At 43.6% G+C, this 14,562-nt stretch overlaps 1 protein-coding gene across 5 annotated transcripts in view; it reads right to left on the bottom strand.

Annotated features, from left to right (window-relative positions):
* Nucleotides 1-1,369: 1,369 nt before the first annotated feature.
* LOC137425320 (folliculin-interacting protein 1) overlaps nt 1,370-14,562 on the bottom strand; it is a 165,043-nt gene continuing 151,850 nt past the window's right edge. For 4 of the 5 annotated variants that reach the window (XM_078776537.1, XM_078776535.1, XM_078776534.1 and 1 more), the window contains 4 exons: nt 14,297-14,462; nt 13,639-13,839; nt 7,863-7,978; nt 1,370-2,030 (listed from right to left, as the gene is read on the bottom strand). In XM_078776537.1, the coding sequence (XP_078632663.1) occupies nt 1,952-2,030; nt 7,863-7,978; nt 13,639-13,839; nt 14,297-14,462 (562 nt within the window). In that variant the 3' untranslated portion in view covers nt 1,370-1,951. Of the gene's footprint in view, nt 2,031-7,862; nt 7,979-9,621; nt 9,960-13,638; nt 13,840-14,296; nt 14,463-14,562 lie in introns of all 5 variants that reach the window. The other variant, XR_013623209.1, reaches the window with a different exon arrangement.

Here is a 14,562-nt window from a genome sequence, read left to right as displayed (position 1 = left end):
GAATGGCGCCACTCTTTGCTTGCGCTCTTCATTTCTGGCTGAATGTAGTGGACCCAGCTTTCATCCCCAGTCACTACTCGCTGTAAGAAAGCATCGCCTTCTGTTTCATAACGTTACAGAAATTCTTCACATGCGTCCACTCTGTTCTTTCAGTTTGGGTGTGAGTTGTCAAGGCACCCACCTTGCAGACACTTTGTGGAACCCCAGCACGTTGTGAATGATATGGTGCGATGAACCATGGCTAATGTTCAATTCGGAGACCACTTCATCCAGCGTAATGTGACGGTTTTCCCTCAGCACGCGCTCTACTCCTGCAATCATTTCTGGTGTGTCGACTGTGTGAGGCTGACCCGAGCGAGCAGCGTCTGCCACACTGGACACACCACTTTTAAACTTCCTGTCCCAGTCGTACACCTGCTGCAGCGATAAACATGCATCACCATATTGCATTTTCATTCTACGATGGATTTCACTGGGATTCACAACCTCACTTCCCAAGAAATGGATGACAGAACGTTGCTCCTCCCTGGTGCATGCTTCTAAGGGAGGCGCCATCTTGGAACTGCTCTAATGACGTTATACTCTCAATGTTGCCAGATCTAAAACAGGCAAAACATGACTCTTACCCATAGCTATAACATGTCATCTACAACTACATTCTCAAATTGATATCGCCATTTTAAAGTTACTTATTGACTGGCCCTCATATGGACACAAAAATTGAAATGACACCCCACCCTCCACACCCAATTAAAAATACTTTTATTCCCCCGCTCTTTTAACGCACCACGTATTTTCCCCCGTTTCCCATCTCTCCTTCAAGCCTGGTGTTGGCTTCGCGGTTAGGGTGCTGGCTTGGGATCCTCGGATCCTGGGTTCGAATCTTGGTCGATCGCTGAATTAATGCCAGGGGGGTTGACTCAGCCTGTCATCCTTTTGAGATTGGCAAATTGAGTACCAGTTCATTGGTAATTCCTTGTGTGTGGCAAGAGGCGATTAACAGGGTTGGTGTCAGGAAGGACATCTGGCCGTAAAACATTGCTTCAAAAATGGGGCCATGGTGCCCAAAAAAAGGCCAAACCCTGCTCTGTGGGGAAAAATGGCCTCTAAAGGTGGTTCATTTTTTTTCCCATCTCTCCTTCCATACCCCATTAGCTTAAATATCAATTGCCCCACAAAATAGACCCTATTCAAATTGAAAAACAGACATCCTTTCATCCCCACTGCAAAAATAAAATAAAATGTTGTAGTTGGGCCCCATTGGGATCATCCATGGCTCCATATAGTGATGTGCCAAATCTCAGTTGTCTACCACTACAAACCCTATAAAACCAAATATGTGGATTCAAAAAAAACAACAACAAAACAAACGGGTATATAACAATATAATTATATTAATGTTTCTAGATATTTTAATAGACAAAAATCTCCTACAAAAATAACCTTCAAATTACATTTACTTTGACAAAAAAACAACTTACATGACAACACAACGTTCAGATAAAACGAATGTAAACTGTATAGAATCATACATTCCACCATAAAGTTTCAAAACAGCACAGAATGTTTGAAAATCATGCCCACATCACCCAATTTACATCATTCATACTGGTAAACAGAATGTAAATATTTTACAATAAGTTATAAAGAGCAGGAAAGATCCCCCCCAAAAAATAGAGGGAGAAAAAGAAAAGAAAAAAAAGAACGGGTGCACAAGATCCAAGAGGAAACACCAGATCAAAATATTGCAGTTTGAGTTCCTGATAAAGTACAGGTCCAAAGGAAGGTAGACATGGTCCATCAGTGCTGAGTTTTTGTTTTTAAATAATCTCGTCTGTTAACAAGAGTGGACTTAAAATAATCTTGCTCCGATGTTTGAAATTAGGGCACTGGTAAAATCCCACAATGTGGGGAAAAAGCAGCGGCGAACGTGCGAAGCTCGAGCATCTGATCAGAGTAAGATCTGGGCAACGTGCGGAGAATGTGTTGAAGCTACAGCCGTAAGCAGAGGAAGATCGCTCGCCTCGATCCTGCAATGCACAACATGTCCTTACCGACAGAAGACGGACACAATTTCAACTCAATATATGCATATTGCAAGGAAATCAAATATCACCAAAGAGTTGCACCATAACCTCAGGACTTATGTGCATACCGTGCAAGTCGTAAAACACATGATTTATCAGCAAAAAATAAGTCATGCATGCAACATCTTTTTATGGAACAAGTAAACCCAATTCTCGATGCACGAGAGGCCTGACAGCAACAGTACTTGTTACGATTGCAAGTCAGAACGAATGAAGGGAAAATTTTCTTTCCAAATAGCAAGACTTGGAGAAGCAATTCTAGTGACCGAGCACACATGCAATGACGATTGTTTTTCGTTTCTGCACCAGCAAAGTACGAAATTCAAATTGGTTCACGGTGTGGCATAAACACAACCTATATTCTTCGTCAAAAGTCCGCAACTAGGTTGCAGCTGATATGCAATGATAAATGGTGATAATTGTGTAAAGATTGATCGACAGAGAACACGTTCTTATATGTAAGCATATTCTTCACCATTTCAGACGAGAGATGAAATGAAAAGCACTGCCCAAGTCCAAATTCAATCCGATTCGATGTACAACACTTTGTAACAGAGCATGTTGCAGTATAAATGTATGCTGAAAATAAAATAAATAAAGGCACATCCACAACACCTTTTGTTCACACAAACATGTACAACTCTGTAGCCAAAAACCAGGTTGCAACTACTGCATTCGTGGAACTCTACCAGTGGAGCCTCAGGTGTATTTCAGAAGTTTTACACACATCGGGCACGACAGGGCAAAGCATGAAATTCATAGCGTGCGGCAGGCACACGAGTAATGCCATTCTATTTTTGTTTTCCTGCTGTCCCTTAGACAGACATGCCAACATGGGCACTACAGCCTGCCAAGGAAATACATGCAATGAGATACGACATGTTATTAAAACTATGTTAAGGCAATGGCCTAATGGCGCTTCAATCCAATGCAAGCTAAATAAGTCTAATGGGTTTTTGCAGGTTTGTCGATTTGGTACGTTCATTTTTGCACTTGCGGCAAAACCCAGAATTAGAATACAACACAAATTGGGTGCGCACGGCATAAACATCTTACTATAATTCACCAAATGTCCGTCCGTTCGAAGGTACCGCAAAAACGGCTCAACCGATCGCAACCATATTTTGGGTGGGTATTCCTGGGACCCCTGGAAGTAAAACAGGCTATATTACTTTTCCAAGTTTTCAAATTTTCCAGTTTTTCCAAACATGATGGAATAATATTTATCGATATGAACAGTGATGTGGCTTTTGTTGAAATTCTACAAATACTGTTTATTCTACGTACCAGGAGAGAGTAGATCGACTCCTGATGAACTCTTCCTATATAAATGTGCGGCTCCGAAGTAACATGGCAGCGTGTGCAAAGCGACTGAGAAACAGGTGTAGCGGCCGCTTCCGTTTTGCAGAATTCAATCTTTTTTCAAAATGGGTGCCATGTACTGTTTAGATTTTGATGATTTGCGTGTGTTATGATTCAACGGATGTTTATATTAATCGTTTAAAATAAAAAACCCTTCAATTTCTGATATTTTGCCTTTTCATTTGGGCTTCCCAATTGAAGCCCCGCCCATAGGGCAGGTACCGTTGTGAGTATTTAACAATGTTTCAAACAAAATGTTCAAGCAGTAATAACTAATCAAGAAGTTCAACCAGAATTGGGAAATACATAAAAAGAGAGTGAACCCTACAAAGGGAAGCATTTCTTACAACCACATCATCTGATAAAAAGATTAGCATTCATTCATAAATTATTCAAAGCCATGAAATGTGCACTACGTTCTCCTTTCCCTTAGACAGATTTTGTATGGGGTTTACTCAAGAGTACTTCATAAAATAATTTTTTAGATTCATTCTGAGTTCTTCACACAGTTTCCACTTGGAATGATGTGAATGTCTGCTGTGGTCCTGAGAAATGCATTCATTACAAAGTGCCATTTCAAACCACTCTGTTCAAGATTCCCTGTCCTTTGGGCCTAGATGTGTGTCATAATATACAAACAGCTGATAATAATGCTAACCTAAAAAAACTGAAAGCAAATGGAGAAAAATTTTACAGCATGGCTATTTGGATTAAGGCCGGATATATTAAACTATGACACGGAACGAAATGAAAGGGCCTTTTTCGTCATGGGGAGGCAAAATAGCTGTCAAAAACAATATCCTTGTGCTCATTGATTAGGAAGGTGTGCCACTTTATACAGCACACTCATCACGTGCGTTGGAACGGAATACGTAACCATGCCAAAGGTTATTTTCGAATAAGTAAATCGATGATTACCTTTCCAACGGTGGCTAATCGGTTGAAGGTACATGGCAGGGTTGTTGTTCAAAACCGCAAACAGACGTTTTTGGGAGTGACAAACATTGCTAGTGAAAGAAGAAGAAGATGTTGTTGTGTGCGGACAAAAATAAAAACTCCACTGGGACCCGTATCAATAACTGTCGCTACATGAAGGACGATCTTACGCACTTGTGGCACTACTTTATAAATAAACAATTAATATTAATAAAGGGATGCATAATAAAAGAATACTGGATTTTTGAAATTTTTATACATCAAGGCTCGTAGAAGAGCATTAACACAGAACAATGATGTTCATGGGAGCAACAAAAGTTGCCAAAATTTTTTAGAATCCGAATCCAAAAAGAGCGCTACCTGTGTCCCTGGCCGTTAATAAAATCAAATCAAAATACGGTGTAAAATCAAATCAAATATATCAGCTTTTAATAAGCCTATACGACACAATAATGACGGGTGCACAAAACTCAACAAAGCACAAGGGATTGATTTATACACACAAAGTTATGGATTACATCCGATGAATTATTTGCAAAAAGGGAAAGGCAAACGGGAATGGTTCGAAATGAGATTCTAAACATGAACGGGTCAAAACGTTAGATGGGATTTCTTCCTTCCTTCCTTCCTTCCTTCCATGTAAGTGCTGCTTTATCAGGATGATGAAAACCGCGGGAGGTGCATAGGCAAAGAACATTGGTTTGATTGCTCGATGCCTCAAACAAATAACTCAGGTTATGTAATGACGCCAAAACATTGCTATTGCTTAAATGCATATATAATACATAGTGTTTATACAGCTTGGATTGATTCTAATTCCACTCAGCCATAAAGGAATTATCCCTTGACCGGTAGGCTTGAAGCCTGAGGCCTACACAAACTGTGCTTCAGAATGCCTGTGATGTGGATGTGCTGCAACCTTTTGACATTTGATGTTGCTTTTAGTAATCACTGTAGGTCTTTTTCACACTGAGTAAAGTTATGGGGACCTCGTGGCGATTGTGAATACAACACTTCTGTTTGGAGCTGTTTTACCTCACATCCAGCAGAGCGTATTTATTTAACTATATAATGGGTTTAAAAAAAAAAAAAATTGTACACCGCTCCTTTCCTATGCCATCTCCAGGCGCTGCATGACGTCATTGCCGGGCACCGAAGAGGGCCCGACAATGACGTGCGCTGGAAGGGAGTACTCTGTTTTCACTCCGGTTGTTTGTTTTCTTGTTTGTCCAGGCAATATGTCAGCCATCCTTTGAGCTAGGAAGCTGAAATTTCGGCACAATAATGAGCAAATGCTTTGGCAAAAACGGTATTTTTTGGTTTTTGATTATTCGATTTTTTTTTTTAAAGTTACAGATTCGGATGAAACGGTGGTGGTTTAGGTATTCCATTAGCCAATTGATTAATTATTTGATTATTTTATGATTATTATTTATTTATTTCCATTCTTAATCATTTATTTATTTTCTTTCTCATCTGGGCAATATCTCGTGCACCTTTTCAGTAAGGAAGCTAATATTTGAGCAGAGAGTCACTCTATATTTTGCTATAATTATTTAAGCCATGAGTTCCGATCGTAAACATTGAATCAAATTTCAAATATCAGCTTTTAATAAGCCTATACGATAATCTTGCTGGGAGCCAATCCAGCCTGACACAGCCTAGTCTCACAAAGCCAATCAGCGTAACAGGGTACAGACAGCCATCCTTATCATATTATATGTGTCTGTGTGTGTGTGTATTGGCTAGGGTGCCAGTGCCTGGTGTTGGGCTAGCGGCTAGGGTGCCAGCTTAGGATCCTAGGATCCTGGGTTCGAATCCCGGTCGATCGCTGAATTAACGCCAGGGGGGTTGACTCAGCCTGTCATCCTTCCGAGGTCGGCTAATTGAGTACCAGTTCACTGGTAATTCCCTGTGTGTCATAAAAGGCGACAAACAGGGTTGGCGGCAGGAAGGGCATCCGGCCGTAAAACATTGCTTCAAAAAGGGGACCGAAAAACAACAACAACCACAGTTCCCAAAAAAGGCCAACCCCCGCTTGCGGGGAAAAAAAATGGCCTCTAAAGGTGGTTTTTGTGTGTGTGTGTATGTGTATGTGTGTGTTCTTCCCTATCCTTGGTAAGGGTTCCTGCTTTCATAGAAAAATAAATGTTGCCATTGCATCAACTACATTAAAGCTGGAGGCCCTGCTTCTTCTTCCTCAATCAGGGAAAAAAACGGGCTTTAAAAACAGGCAGGTTTGTTATTAAACTGACAATTTTTTGTTCCAAGCAAATGGCTTATTACCTTTCCAGTGGTACCATTTGTATTACTAGGACGTGCCCGTACGTGGGTGCCCGTTCCTTGCCAAAAAAAAAAAAAAAAATGTCTGGGCGTGCCCATGGGCCCATGGGCGTGCCCGTAAGTGCGTGATGTGACCGTACAATGAATGTATCGTCCCGACGCCGCAGCTCGGATGGCGCTGCAGTTAATCGGGCCTGTATCGGCAGAGTTATTATAAACGTGTACTACAATCGATCGTACCTTACAGTGTCTGCTCGCCACGTTCAGCATCAGTACGTCGTCACTATGACTATCCGTAAGTCCGGAAGTGACGTCCTCATTTGACTGTCCGGAAGGTCGCATATCGCAGTTACGATGAATCGCAAATTAGTTTTAATTAGTTTTAAAACATAGTTTAACGCCAACATAGTTTGCCAACGTGAAATAAATGAATACGCTCTCAAATGTGCCGTCCGAGGCAGAGTCTGTTCGGCACGTTCGGCACACGTGATAGCTCGCTGCTCTCTGATTGGTTGAATCGTTTTTTGGACATAGCTCGGTAACTACTTCTCCGATTAATATGAAACCTTGAAAAGGCACATCCTCGGGTCCCCAGCAATATACCTGGCAAGTTTAAAGTATATCGGACCCGTGGTTGTCGAGAAACAGCGGTCACAGACAAACACACACACACACAGACACACACACAGAGATTACTGGAATTATAGATAGATGTTAAGACAGCAGAAACTCATCAGAATAAAGTGTTACGGACTGAGAAACTCAGCTCATTTTATTTTTATATACAGATGATCTACATTGTGTGTAACTTTCACTGGTAGGTTTATGTTTGGAAAACAAATAAATCTGTCTGTCATTCCATGTCTGCATTGTGTTCAGCTACATCATTACTAGTAAGAAGAGCAACTTTTTTCACAGGCCTTTGAAAGAGCTGAACATCCTCTGCAGGAAGAAAGGTGACTTTCAGGATCAGAAGAAAGCATTTTCCAAGGTAATTATTTAGTTTGAGTTTCTCAAATATCAATACTCCATAAATTGACACATTTATCTTTCACCAAGTGTCAACATATTTTTGTTTGCATTTATCAAGTTTTGGACCACAGGCTTATTAAACAACTGATAATAGCGAGGTAAGAACTTGCTCACAAATTCTGCCTTGAGCTGGAAAACATCTATTTTATTCTGTCTACATACCCAAGCACAGCACCAAGTTCTTTCACTCGCACACGCTCGTTGCCCTTGAGGTATTCTGCCAGCATTTGGCTCTTGCGAAATATTTCCTGCAGCTGGTCCTCAAGGTGCATGACACACTGGTAAAGGGTAACAAAAAACAAGACAACAAAGTATACCACAAACATCCCTTCTTCACCACACCTTTCACAAAATGGATTGCTATTACTGTGAAAAAGCCTTAAAAACTGGGACCGGGGGCAATGAATGAACTTGCCACAATATTGAGATCAGTAATAGTGTGTTGTCGAATGATGTACTATCGAATACATATGTCTGGTCAAGTCAATCAATCTCTAGTTTGCTCCTTTTATTTCCAATAGACGAAAAAAAAAGTATATTACAACTAGAATGACATTCGGTAGAGTGCATAACTCCACCAGGCTGAACAGTTTACGTTTTGTATCCCACCGATAGGCTGGATCCGGATCTTAACCAAAATCTAAATGGCTTGTTCTTGTCACCTGTTCTTGTCTTCTCACCCAACTCATCCACCGAATTTTGAAATATTGTACTATATATCATTTTTGGCTTGATCTCTCAATGGTGAAGAATCACTGCGACACTGCTCATTTACAATTGATGAAATGCTGGTCTGATAAATGGAACACATCCTTCAATCCTGGAAAAAAATCTCAACATCTCTCCCTGTCACTTGAGAATGATAGTCAAACTAACCCAACTGTCGAATTCCATGGTGGGCCACTTGATGAGGTTCGGTCTTTTGAACTTCTAGGCAACACTATCATCTATGACCTCTCCTGGACCAACCACATAGCAAAGCTGGCCTCCAAAGTCAGCCACAGACTTGGCATCCTCCGTCGATCAAAATCTTTTCTTGAGGAAATCAGACACACAGTCGACACAGGACCTTCGCCATAGATCAATGGAGTACTGTTGTCGGCTGTGCGTTGGCACCCCAAAATCATGTCCGTCTTTCCTGTATTCTGTGGAATCTGAAACGCTAAGCATTATTGGAATCTCCCACGGTTAGCCAAAGCAAAAGGTCTGTTGCTTTCACATCACAGGCAGGTCAGTGATTTCTCCGTTTTTTTTATCCACCGCTTCTCCAATAGTGCCCTCTCTGCTCTCTGTCCTCCAACCCCCTCAACCCCCCCTCCCCACCCCCCAGCCCAGCAACTCTAGGATGCATGTGTTCTTCCAGTAACCCCTTTTGATGAAACCTCCAAAATTCAGACCGACTGCTCACCTCAACTTTTTTTTTGTATACAAGATTGAGGCTCGTGTAAGAGCCAACATTACAACATGCATTTTAAGGGCATTTTCCCTGCAAGAGCGGGGGTTAGCCTTGCGGTCCCCATGACAATCTTCTCCATTTTGCCCTATTTTCTGCATCTCTCCTTGTTAACCCCCTTGCCCGCATTTCTTCTTCCACCATCTTTAGCCAAGTCTTTCTCAGTCTTCCCCGTCCTCTACTTCCTTCTACATTCATTTCCATCACTCTTCTCAACCAGTCACTTTCATCCTTCCCCAACACATGACCAAACCATCTCAACCTGTTCCTCTTCACAGCATCAATCACAGGCTCTATTCCCATCATCTTTCACAATTCATCATTTGTCTTCCTCTCTCTCAACAATACTCCGCACATCCACCGAACCATTCACATTTCCACCTTTTCCAGCCTTCCTTGCTGCTCTACGTTCATTACCCATGTCTCGCTCCCATAAATCATAACACTTCTCACACATGCAGCATATACCTTTCCCTTCAGCTTCAACGACACTCCCCTCCTCATCAGCACGCCACTCAGTTCCCGAAACTTCTTCCATGCACATCTCACTCGAGCAACCGTTGCCGAGTCCGATCCACCTTCTCCATTCAGCACGTCTCCGAGGTAGCAAAATGTTTTCACACCTTCCAGCTTCACGCCGTCTCCAAGATCCAACTCAACATTTCCTCCATCTGCAGCTCCCTCTGTGCACACCTTACATTTGAATGGAGCTGCCACACTGGGTAATGACCCTCAGACCACTGCATTTTTGATGAACCCACTCAGCGCACATTGTACATTGAATGGAGTTCACTCCGACACCCTTCCTGCACACAGCACATGGCCACATCCCAGTTCTTTCCACCTCACCACATGCTTTACCACTTGCCATCACCTTCGTCTTTCCGATATTCACCTTCAGACCTTTTGTCTCCATACATTCCTTCCACTTGCTCATCTTTTCCTTCAGTCCATCCATACTTTCCGCAATTAACACCAGATCATCTGCATACAACAACTCCCATGGTAAACCCTCCTTTACGTTCTGAGCCAGCACCTCCATCACAGCTACAAATAGTAGTGGACTTAGTACCGACCCCTGATGCACTCCCACCTTCACCTCAAACTCACCACTGTTCCCGTCCTTCGTCCTTACAGCTGTACGCGCTCTTTTGTACATTGCCATCACTACTCTGATCAACCATTCCTCCCCTCCTAACTTCCTCAATGCCCATGTCAATACTTTGCGTGGAACCCTATCAAATACGTTCTCCAGATCAACAAACCCAAGAAACAACTTCTTCCTCTTCTCCATGTACTTCTCCTGCAACTGCCTCACAATAAAGAGCGTGTCTGTCGTTCCTCTTCCTGGCATAAATCCAAACTGCATTTCGTCGATCTTCACCTTCTTCCTTATCCTCCTCTCCAACACCCTTTCCAATACCTTCATTCCATGCTCCAATAACTTTATCGTTTGGTACGAGCCACACTCCAGAGGGTCACCTTTCCTCTTGTATAGAGGGACGAGGGTACTCAGTTCCCAATCCACTGGAATGCGGCCTTCCTTCACCACCAGATTACAGATCTCTGTCATTCTCTTCACACCCCAACTTCCTGCTGCCTTCAACATATCTCCCACAACTCCCGTCGGCCCTGCCACTTTTCTACTCTTCATTGCTTTTATCGCTTCCTCAACTTCCTTCTCAGTTATCTTCTCTGCCGGTCCTAAAACTGGGTTACTCTCTATATTGCCATCCCATTCATTCTCTGTATTCAACAGCATTTCCATATATCTTTTCCATCTTCCTTTAATTCCATCTGGGTCCACAACGATTTGTCCCATTTCATCCTTCAAGCAACTCACCCCCATCACATCACACCTCCTTCGCTATCTGCTTTGCAATCCTGAATACCGCTCTCTGACCCTCTCCCGAATCCAAGCGTTCTCCGAACATTTTCCTACATGCCTCCTGCGCCTTTGCTACCTCTTTCTTTGTAGCATTCTTGGCTGCCTTACAACTTTCATGCTCTGCTTTTTCTGCTCCCGTACCCTTCGCCTTCTGCCACTCCTTGAACTTCTTCCTCTTCTCGTCAATCCTCTCTCCAACTTCATCATCCCACCACCATGTTTCCGAGTGCCTCGGTGGTCCTTTTGTCCATCCACATATCTCAACATTAATGAGCCAACATTAATGACAGCCAACATCAAGTAAGAGCCAACATTAATGACAAAAAAACAAACAAACGGACACAAGACAAAATAAAGGTAGCGGGAGACAAGATGGGGAGAGAGGGGGAAGCACACGAGTACAACATTTGAGAGCAGGGACATCAGGAGATCTGTGGGAGTGAGAGGGCTTGGGGTGAGGAGGCGTGGGAAGGGGGGGGGGGGCGGTGAGGGGTGGCAGAGGTAAAAAAAAACACGGACACAGCTAGGACTTCCAGGAAAGAAGTCGGTATTTCAGAAAAGTGGATCTGGGGTGAGTTGACAGGGGTAGAAAAGATCAAGGTTTTGGATGGGAGACGATAAGAGAAGGTAGTTAACAGCTGTTTTAAAGACCTGGAGGGAGGAGTGGGATTGTAGAGAGTGAGGGAGTTTGTTCCAGAGGCGGGAAAAAAGAGGAATGAAAGAGTGAAGGTGAATAGAGAGTCTTGATTTTCGCAGTTTCACGAGAAGAGGGTTGCTGGCAGATCTTGTGCGACCTGCAGGAGTATTTGGGGGACAGAGCACAGACAGGGCTGTGGGGGGGGGGGGGGGGGGGGGGGGCTAGGCGAGAAAGTAGTCGGTAGAAGACAGAAAGACCACCAACCTGCCTGCGGTGAGTGAGTGAGTGAAAGACCCTCGGAATTAGCTTTATTGCGGGAGATTCCAATGATTCTGAAAGCTTTGGTTTCAACAGCGTGAAGGTGAGCTAGGTGTGAGGCAGGAGCACCAGACCAGAGGGGAGAGAAGTATTCCATTGAGCTGCGGATGAAAGCCTTGTTATGTGGTGAGGAGCTGCTCAGGTGTGCCAAGGAAGGACTTTGCACGACTGAGGATGCCCAGTCGGCGACTGGCATTGGGGGCCAGCTTGGAAATGTGGTTTTCCCAAGAAAGATCATGGCAGATAGTGAGACCCAAAAGCTTGAGCGACAGAACTTCTTGGAGAGGATTGTTGAGAAAGTAGATGGGAGGGTTGTCCAGACGGTCTTTTCGGAGAGACATAGTAAGAGTGTGAGATTTGTCATGCTTGAAAGACATGTTCCACTTGTTTAACCAGTCTGTGATTTTGTCCAGGTCTGCAGAGAGTGAGGAGGCTGCAGACTGCCAATCTGAGGGATGAGGTATGGAGCGGCAGAGAGTGGAGTCATCAGCAAAGAGATAGAGAGGATTTTCCAGAGAGTCAGAGAGATCATTGATGAAGACCAGAAAAAGCACAGGGCCCAGAACACTGCCTTGGGGAACTCCAGCCTGAACAGGAAGGGGAGATGAGAGAAATCCATTCAGGGCCACACGTTGACTATGACCAGAGAGGAAGTCCACAAAGCATGCATGGAGATTTCCATGGATACCATAGGACGAGAGTTTGGTGAGCATAGCGGGGTGCCAGACCGTATCCAAGGCACGTGATATGTCGAGGGAGACAGCTCTAATTTATTGTTTGACATTGAGGACCTCCATCCATTGTTGAGACAGCAGAAGCAGCATGTCCAGAGTAGAGTGACCTGGTCTGAATCCAAATTGATGATCAGAGATCAAGCCATTGGATAAGAGGAAGCATTTGATATCTGAAGCAATGATGGATTCCATGACTTTGCCGATAATTGGGAGCAGGCTGATTGGTCTGTAGTTGCAAGGATCTGTTTTTGCACCTATTCTATGTAAAGCGGTAATGTTGGCTGGTTTCCAAGCAGATGGCAGATGACCTTGAGCAAAAGAGAGGGTGAAGAGAACAGAGAGAGGGTGTGAAAGAGCGGAAGAGCAGGATATTAGGACCCGTGGTCTGATGTCGTCTGGTCCAGTTGCAAAATCAGAGTCGAGGATTGACAGAAACTTATCCACCTTGTCAGGAGAGAAGGACACAGTCCAGGAGTAGCTGGGTACGACGGGTACAGAGAGAGATGGGTTTGGGACACAATATTTTGAGGCACAAGAACCCTTATTTTTCCTCATCTATCATCTGTGGAACCGCCTTCTTGAGGCTGTCGTTTTTAGTCTTCCCTCCAGAGCTTCAGGCAGGCAGTGCCATGCCACACCCTCAACCCCACCCCTCCACCCCCCACCCATCCTGAACCAAAATATTTATAATCCCCAATGTCCCTTCCTAATCCAACTCTCACTTGCTTGTTTTAGTGTTTCCTCCCCTCCTTTCCCCCTTTTCCATTCCAATTCGTTCATTCATTCATTCATTTCCTTGCTGGTTGTGCCCAGTTATTGACCCAATCCACCACTGTCAAATCAACCTCCTATTCCATGAGGCTCACTCTTCTAGAGAGAGAAAAAAAATACAATTAAACACCACTTACAAAGTCAGCTGGAAGGCCAAGCTTCCACAGCTGGAGTGTGGAGTGAAGGATGTGGGACACGAGGCTCGACACCAATACATCCTTCGTCAGGCGCTGGGTATCGAGGCCTCGGCGCTGGCTCGACATTAACTGTACAGTCCAGCGTTCAGAATCCGCCAATACACACACTGCCTCCGCAACCGGCTCCTCCAAGACTGGGTGCTGCACATACAACACAATTGTTGCTACAAAGGAAGGGTGTCAACATGTGCCACTGTTTGCATTTCTATCTTCTCTTGCCCTATTGCTGCATCCAAAAATAATGCAAAAAAAAAACAAAAAAAAAAAAACAAAAAAAAAAACACTGTACAGGGTAGCCTTAAAGTCACCTTTGCCCTCGCCAGTAAAGCTTTCGTTCTTAAACTCTTGATAAACTCTTCCCTCCAGAGTGTGAGTTGAGACAGCAGAAGGTTTTATCATGCATTACTTACAGTAATAAATCAGTCATTGTATCTGTACGTGCTCCATCATTCTCCTGAGTCAGTGTTGCCGCATGAGGGGAAGGAATGGAGGTGTGAAATATTTAGTTGGGGTAAAGGGACTTTCAGGCCACCCTGTACAACATCCAAAAAATAAAAAGGGCGTTGGCATAATGATCGGTGAAGAAACAAGCCCCAACCTGCACAGCATGGTTCAAGTCTTCCAACAAGCGCTCTTGAAGACCAACATCACTTGGAATTCCTTGCAGAACCAGGTCTGGTACATAGCGAGGGCAAAACCCACCAAACATGGACTTGCCAAAGCTGCTTAGGTTGTTGGAAGAGTGAGCTTCAACAATATTGCACCTACAGGTACAACAAGCAGGGTTCGTGAGTATATGAGAAGGAAGAGAAAATGATATTCAATCAGTATACTGTATCTGCTACTTGGATGGACACCCAAAAA

Source organism: Myxine glutinosa, chromosome 4 (assembly GCF_964187855.1).
Source record: "Myxine glutinosa chromosome 4, kmMyxGlut1.1, whole genome shotgun sequence".
NCBI classification, from domain to species: Eukaryota; Metazoa; Chordata; class Myxini; order Myxiniformes; family Myxinidae; genus Myxine; species Myxine glutinosa.
The sequence above is the reverse complement of the archived record's forward strand: the minus strand, read 5'-3'. Positions and strand labels throughout refer to the sequence as shown.